The sequence below is a fragment of the Sinocyclocheilus rhinocerous genome, unplaced genomic scaffold, assembly GCF_001515625.1.
Source record: "Sinocyclocheilus rhinocerous isolate Xijiao unplaced genomic scaffold, SAMN03320098_v1.1 scaffold36, whole genome shotgun sequence".
Classification (NCBI taxonomy): Eukaryota; Metazoa; Chordata; class Actinopteri; order Cypriniformes; family Cyprinidae; genus Sinocyclocheilus; species Sinocyclocheilus rhinocerous.
This window is the reverse complement of record NW_015664459.1, coordinates 2,482,956-2,490,706: the sequence shown is the minus strand read 5'-3', so window position 1 is coordinate 2,490,706 and position 7,751 is coordinate 2,482,956. Positions and strand designations below refer to the sequence as shown.

Sequence of the window (7,751 nt, the reverse complement as noted above, 5' to 3'; positions counted from 1 at the left end):
TCTCAGTAGAGTAGTCAGGAGCAGAACGATGTGATTGCTCGGCTCCGAAGTGAAAAGCTGAATATGCGCTGCACCGGCTGCCTACTTATACTCACGCTGTGATCAGCGGCAGCTGGATGCAATAATCGCATGCCAATGTGCATTGGCTCATTTGGTTTACACTCGAAAGTAGATTGGTCTCTCTAAGCGAGATCCAAATTCGTCGGTCATCCGACGTGATGTCGAGAGTGACCGACTGAAAGGGAACCATAGTTTTTCTGAGACCTGATCACCATATGTATGATAAACACATTCACATATAAATATCGATCAACGCACATACATACAGCACATCAAACATGGTAACCAGAAGCTCAACTGTGCTTGCATGAAACCTTATTGGTTCTCTCACAGCTGAGCTTTTGTTTACCATATTTGATGTGTTCTGTGCATAATCAGTGTTTATATGGGAATAAAAACCAAATCTTATGGGTTTATAACTACATGAGCGTAAGTAATTGTAATTGATGTCATTGATGTCATTGATGACAGAATTTTCATTTTTGGGTGAACCAATCTGCAGGTGTTCCCAACTCTGGCCCTCAAGGTCCACTTTCCAGTGGAGTTTAGCTGAACAAGCTATACGGTCTTCAGGATTACTAGAAAGCTACAGGCAGGTGAGTTTGATCTAAGTTAGAGCCAAACTCAGGAGAGTGCAGGAAAGTGGATCTTGAGGGCCAGAGTTGAGAAGTCCTGCTTTAATGCATAAATCACTGGGAGAAAGCACCACAAAAATTACCCCTGGCCCCAGACTTTCAGATTTAAACATATACCCACGTTAATTTGCAAGTTTGTTATTAATTCATGGCAAAATTAGCGAATATACGGAATAAATTCCGTATCTGTACTTGAAAGGGTTAAGGGGGTTTAAGCTAATAACCCAAACTACAACCTTCAAAATTCTTGTAACAAGATTAACACTGAATAGCTAAAATACTGTTGTCACTCTTCTTCTGAGTGCTTAATCCTACTTTGCACACACAGAATTAGGTTATTTCCATGAGTGACAACCATATTTACACAAAGTCTGAGACAAACAAACAAACTGAACAACTAATGATGTAGTTAAAAGCACATCACACATGTGTGTCTCTGTTCTCCAGATGTGGAGGAAGCCAATCACAATGATGTCTTGACAGTTTTTCCAAATCTGTATTATTTCACCGAGTTGCTCTCTGTGTTACTCAAACCAGTGGTTCAGTGGTTCAGTGTTCTCACCAGTGTTGTCCAGTGGTTAATATTAAAATTACTTTGGGAATACGAAACTAACACCCAATGACATAAACTGTTCTTACTCATGTTTCTTGTTTGCAGCCATGAATCCAAACAATTGCTATGGTTATCACTATGCCAATAAACAAATTTCAGGAGCATTTCTGCAACCTAAGGCATGTATGTAAACGGTTAAATAAATGTATATGTTTATTTATTGTTTATCACCAAACCCTAACTTTTCAGTAAACAAATCATTACATTTGAGTTGATTTTTAAGCCACAATGTAGGAATGATAATGTGATGTGTGATTCAAATCAAATTTCGCTTTATAAAGACATGAGATGTACATCTCATGTGATTTTTTTTCTAACAGCTGCAACTCCTCCAATTTACCACCAATCTCAGTAGAGTAGTCAGGAGCAGAACGATGTGATTGCTCGGCTCCGAAGTGAAAAGCTGAATATGCGCTGCACCGGCTGCCTACTTATACTCACGCTGTGATCAGCGGCAGCTGGATGCAATAATCGCATGCCAATGTGCATTGGCTCATTTGGTTTACACTCGAAAGTAGATTGGTCTCTCTAAGCGAGATCCAAATTCGTCGGTCATCCGACGTGATGTCGAGAGTGACCGACTGAAAGGGAACCATAGTTTTTCTGAGACCTGATCACCATATGTATGATAAACACATTCACATATAAATATCGATCAACGCACATACATACAGCACATCAAACATGGTAACCAGAAGCTCAACTGTGCTTGCATGAAACCTTATTGGTTCTCTCACAGCTGAGCTTTTGTTTACCATATTTGATGTGTTCTGTGCATAATCAGTGTTTATATGGGAATAAAAACCAAATCTTATGGGTTTATAACTACATGAGCGTAAGTAATTGTAATTGATGTCATTGATGTCATTGATGACAGAATTTTCATTTTTGGGTGAACCAATCTGCAGGTGTTCCCAACTCTGGCCCTCAAGGTCCACTTTCCAGTGGAGTTTAGCTGAACAAGCTATACGGTCTTCAGGATTACTAGAAAGCTACAGGCAGGTGAGTTTGATCTAAGTTAGAGCCAAACTCAGGAAAGTGCAGGAAAGTGGATCTTGAGGGCCAGAGTTGAGAAGTCCTGCTTTAATGCATAAATCACTGGGAGAAAGCACCACAAAAATGACCCCTGGCCCCAGACTTTCAGATTTAAACATATACCCACGTTAATTTGCAAGTTTGTTATTAATTCATGGCAAAATTAGCGAATATACGGAATAAATTCCGTATCTGTACTTGAAAGGGTTAAGGGGGTTTAAGCTAATAACCCAAACTACAACCTTCAAAATTCTTGTAACAAGATTAACACTGAATAGCTAAAATACTGTTGTCACTCTTCTTCTGAGTGCTTAATCCTACTTTGCACACACAGAATTAGGTTATTTCCATGAGTGACAACCATATTTACACAAAGTCTGAGACAAACAAACAAACTGAACAACTAATGATGTAGTTAAAAGCACATCACACATGTGTGTCTCTGTTCTCCAGATGTGGAGGAAGCCAATCACAATGATGTCTTGACAGTTTTTCCAAATCTGTATTATTTCACTGAGTTGCTCTCTGTGTTACTCAAACCAGTGGTTCAGTGGTTCAGTGTTCTCACCAGTGTTGTCCAGTGGTTAATATTAAAATTACTTTGGGAATACGAAACTAACACCCAATGACATAAACTGTTCTTACTCATGTTTCTTGTTTGCAGCCATGAATCCAAACAATTGCTATGGTTATCACTATGCCAATAAACAAATTTCAGGAGCATTTCTGCAACCTAAGGCATGTATGTAAACGGTTAAATAAATGTATATGTTTATTTATTGTTTATCACCAAACCCTAACTTTTCAGTAAACAAATCATTACATTTGAGTTGATTTTTAAGCCACAATGTAGGAATGATAATGTGATGTGTGATTCAAATCAAATTTCGCTTTATAAAGACATGAGATGTACATCTCATGTGATTTTTTTTCTAACAGCTGCAACTCCTCCAATTTACCACCAATATACCAAGTTTAAAATATGCTTTTTTGACTATTTTCTTTTTCTTTTTCTCTTCAGAAACCCATGTGGTGACACATATGGGGAATATTCCTCAGATTAAGCAACCAAAGCAAAAAGTGACGAACAGTGATTACCAACGTAAACCAAAAACAGTTGCAGACCCCTGAATTAGGTGATTCATTCCCACATTTAAATGCAGTCATCACCACCAAAACCTTGCAGTTTGTACATGGTCATAGTGCACCTAGTCTGTTTTGCAGCAATGATATTGATCAGACTGTCTGCCATGTATTTTTAGAGCAAGGGTTTGCATCACTGCTTTGTCATTTCACTTACCTCGTCCTTTTCCAGCAGAATGAGACGCACGACAGCGATGTTGATGGCATTTCCAATGCTGGCATCCCGAAATAACCCTGCCACCTACAAAACACAACATTCTCACATGAAATTGTAAATAATTGAATGTCATGTCGATTTGAAGCTAATCTAACATCACAACCTTTCTACTGCAGTGGTTTATACATTTTGGGTCAAAATCTATGGGCAGTAATGGCAGTTTGTTTTGATTCCTCTGGAATGGAGAGCATTTGGATGAAAGCTAGAGAAATGGATAGAGTATATGTGTCAGCTGTGTGTGGAGCCTTATGATCTGGCCACTGACTAGAGGGAACGATAATACTTAAGGTTGTAACGTTTTTAATGATTGGTACGGGAAGGATTTAGAGTGAAGTAACCTCAGATAGTTTACTGCAGCCGCTGTTTTCAGCAAGCCTGAGGAGAGATCACATAATGACAGATTTTTAGGAGCGATGACAGCCAAGTTAATCACAGATCTTTACAGGGGCTTAGATGAAAGACAGTGGAGCTGAAGCTCCCTCCTAAATAGGGTCTAGGAATTCCTATGCAGAGAAGTAACCAAAATAAGTCCCAGAAAGAACTCAAGAACACTTGATATGACTGACATACTGATATTGAACTAAGGAGTTTAGCACAAACAGATTTTCTGTTGGTGAGATGCTTAGAAGTTCTGCTCTCATATCAAAGCTCTCCTTGAGGTAAATGTGGTCTGAAATGTGATGAGGCATTTTCTATGCTTCTGTGGTGCTCATTACAAAATGTTCCAGTGAATTAATGAGGCACCTTTGAAGCCGTTCTGTCTTTTTGAGGTGAAGCAACTTCTGCTGACATTAATCTGATCTTTGATGAGTCTATGGCACACTCAAAGTCTGGTTAACTTTATTATAATACCTTGATTTTTCAGGTGGCAGGTACTAATGTTCCAGTTCTCTGCAGTGATCAAGCTTACATGGAATATGTTGGCAAATATATTTAGCAAGGTGAGAGATGTAAAGCAAATGAATAAACAAAACTTGTGATCATTAGTCATTGCAATTAATTAGTGAATTTCTGGGCATAACTCATCCTTGCTTAAGCTACAGACATGAATGAAATCTAATATCATGTTGCTTTTCAAGCAGAGGTGTGCTTTTACTTTTTTTAGCAATCTGGCTAACAATTTTTGCCTGACAGATAAAACACATGAAAGACTTTAAGATTTACATGTATTAAGAGACACAAGCCATATCTAGAGACCAAAATATTATAGAGTCTTGGGGTTAGGCCCTTTTGACTTGGACCAGTAAGTAACCATCTAGTAACCACCCAGAACACCCTAGCACCCAATTAGGAATTGCTTGCCAACCATCAGAACACCCAAGCAATTGCATAGCAATGAAATAACAACCACTCGGAACATCTTAGGAATTGCATAACAAATTATATTATGTTCAGAAAATGTAAACCACTACTTGTAATTCTGTAATAGTCATATTTGTAATGACATATTTAGTAAAAAGGCACCGTGAATACATATCAGCAGTGGTGCAGTATGTTTGCTGGAGAGAGAATTTTAGGAGCTCAATGGTGCCTGAAGCCCAAATAATTCTTCCTCTCTACGGATTCTTTAAACTGCAAACAAGAGGCTATAGTAGATACAGTACGTTAATGGAGTACACTGTGTTTGCCTATTTTTTCAGTTTTTCTTTTTGAAAAAATCACTTCAGATTAACATGTTGGACCACTTTCTACCAATTTTTCTGAAGAGAATACAAAAAAAACAAAAAAACATCAAAGATTCAAATCCATGTGATCAACTTGAATCTGCAAAGAGAAATCTTTCGCCCTCACATGAAATATCCATTCACGTTGATTGAAATGACTATATTTCACCCAAGAAGATTTGCAGAGCAATGGTAAATGTGACCGCACTTTTAGAATAGTCCTTCCTATGTCAGCAGTAGACAGCAAGGTAGCTTACTAAAATGTGGAACATTTGTGTCTAAACCATATATCCAACAGCCTATTTTATTTACTGTAGCTCTGTATTCCTCACTTTGATTCTGAATTGGTTTATTACCATCTTTAGCCTGCTCAACAATACACAAAAACAAGTAAAATATTGCAGCAATGGGTCTATATTGCCAGACCTAAACTCCTGCCAACTCTTGTTGAACGTAAGTAGCAGGACAGACCTACAAGAGAAGCAGCCTAGCAGGAAACTGAGGATAATGGAACGTTTCCCCTTTATAGAATGTTCTTCAATACCAACCAAGTGTCTGGAATGGAAAACTTTTTTTCCCTGAAGGCTTTCCCTCCACAAAAACAGAAGCCAGACAAAGCATACAGAGGATATTTTGGAAAATGTACCTAACAGACTGGATCAGTAACATGGTCAGCTGACTTGGATCCAGCTCAGGACCAGCAGAATGAGTGCTGCCTAAAGGCACACTGTCCATGAATTATTTATAGATAGGACTGTTACTCACAATATTCATGACAGAGAGCACATAGCTCACAACTCCTTTGCTCCCATGGTATTCCACCATTTTAGGGTCAGCCACTACCAGAGTCTCTACCCACTTCTCAGTGCTTATGGAGCGCTGTCTAATCCGTCTGCGATGTTGCCGTCTCTCCCAGCGCTCTCTTTGCCTTTCCACCTGCTTTGCCCCGCCTAAAGGATCTAAGGATGATTAAAAATGACCTTGGATCATTAATGCATTATGTGCTTTAATCATGAAAGACATCTGTTCATAAATTATTTATCCCCTTTGAATCCTATGCCCCAAAGTCTTACCTCTGACCCTACAGGTCGCGTTAGCTGTGTGCTCTCCAAACAGAGGCTGCACCAGCTGGTGTTCTGATTGGACAGCATGTCGCTTATAGACTGCATGAGCCTGTGAGGCTGACTTTTCTTGTGCTGACTCCAGCGGCCTAATGAAGAATTCCTCTTCTGAGAGCTTGAACAGCCCTGTCTAGAGAGAATACAAGGTCAAAGTAACGTGACATAAAATTAAACAGCGTATACCCATGCAATCCACATTCACTGTCTCATTTCACTGCGGTCGTATGTTTCGCCACAGGGCACCTACTACTTATTATTCCTAAGTAATAAACAGAGTTTTACTCAGAATGGTAACAACTTTAACTTTTGCCATCAGTGAGGGTCAGTAATCAACTACACAAAGGAAAAAATCTTTAAAAATTCTTTTTAATAAGGTTTGTAAATACATTTTTCATGGTAAAATGTATTTTTTTTTTTTACATAATGAATTATTAATTTATAAATACTATAATGTTTTATGTGAGCCACACAACATTACATTTTATAACATGACCTAGTGCTGGGCGGTATACCGGTTCATACCGAATACCGGTTTTTATTTTTGTTATGATATGAATTTTGAAAATACCGCAATACCGGTATATGTCACGTTCGGAACTCGACAATATATATATATATATATATATATATTGATAAGCAGAGAAGCATTATGCCACACTGCTAATAGTTTTCTTTTCTAAAATTGCATTCTTTTAAAGAGGCTTTTTTTCATCATCATCAGGAAAGTTGATTGAATTTTTTTTTTACTTTATGCAGCAGCAACCCTCCCACCCCTCAAGGCTGTAGAATTTAGTAGGGATGCTAGGAGCATGTCCCATCAATATCCAGCGACTACTGAATTGTTTCTTGTAATAATTTTGATAAAACAATTAAAATATATTCATATATAGAGACTGCTGGCTGTCAGTGTCTTGTGGGGTTTATTTTTATTTTTTATTTAACCAGGATTGTCTCACTGAGTTAAACAATCTCTGGGCTCTGTTAGCCCTGGTCCAGATTCTCTACTCTCGACCCCCCTAAATAAAGCTGGATATAAGGCTAATAAGACTTGGCAGCACCTGAGAAGGTAAAGTAAACATGCTAGAAAACGTCTCAGGATACGCATGTAACGATGGTTCCCTGAGAATAGGGAATGAGACGCTGCGTCCTCTAGAGGGCGCATAGGGGACACGCTGACGGCGTTCCCCTAGCGCCCTCTGGAGGAGGCAGCGTGGAGTTCCCTTTCGAAAGGGAACGTCTCAGGTTACGCATGTAACCATGGTT

General features: G+C 38.8%; 1 protein-coding gene across 1 annotated transcript in view; it reads right to left on the bottom strand.

The window, feature by feature from the left end:
• LOC107730163 (A disintegrin and metalloproteinase with thrombospondin motifs 7-like) overlaps positions 1-7,751 on the bottom strand; it is a 90,664-nt gene that overhangs the window by 78,513 nt on the left and 4,400 nt on the right. Inside the window, exons 3-5 of the mRNA XM_016540915.1 lie at positions 6,441-6,618; positions 6,133-6,326; positions 3,644-3,727 (exon numbers count right to left, since the gene is read on the bottom strand). Coding sequence (XP_016396401.1) covers positions 3,644-3,727; positions 6,133-6,326; positions 6,441-6,618 — 456 coding nt within the window. The remainder of the gene's footprint in view (positions 1-3,643; positions 3,728-6,132; positions 6,327-6,440; positions 6,619-7,751) is intronic.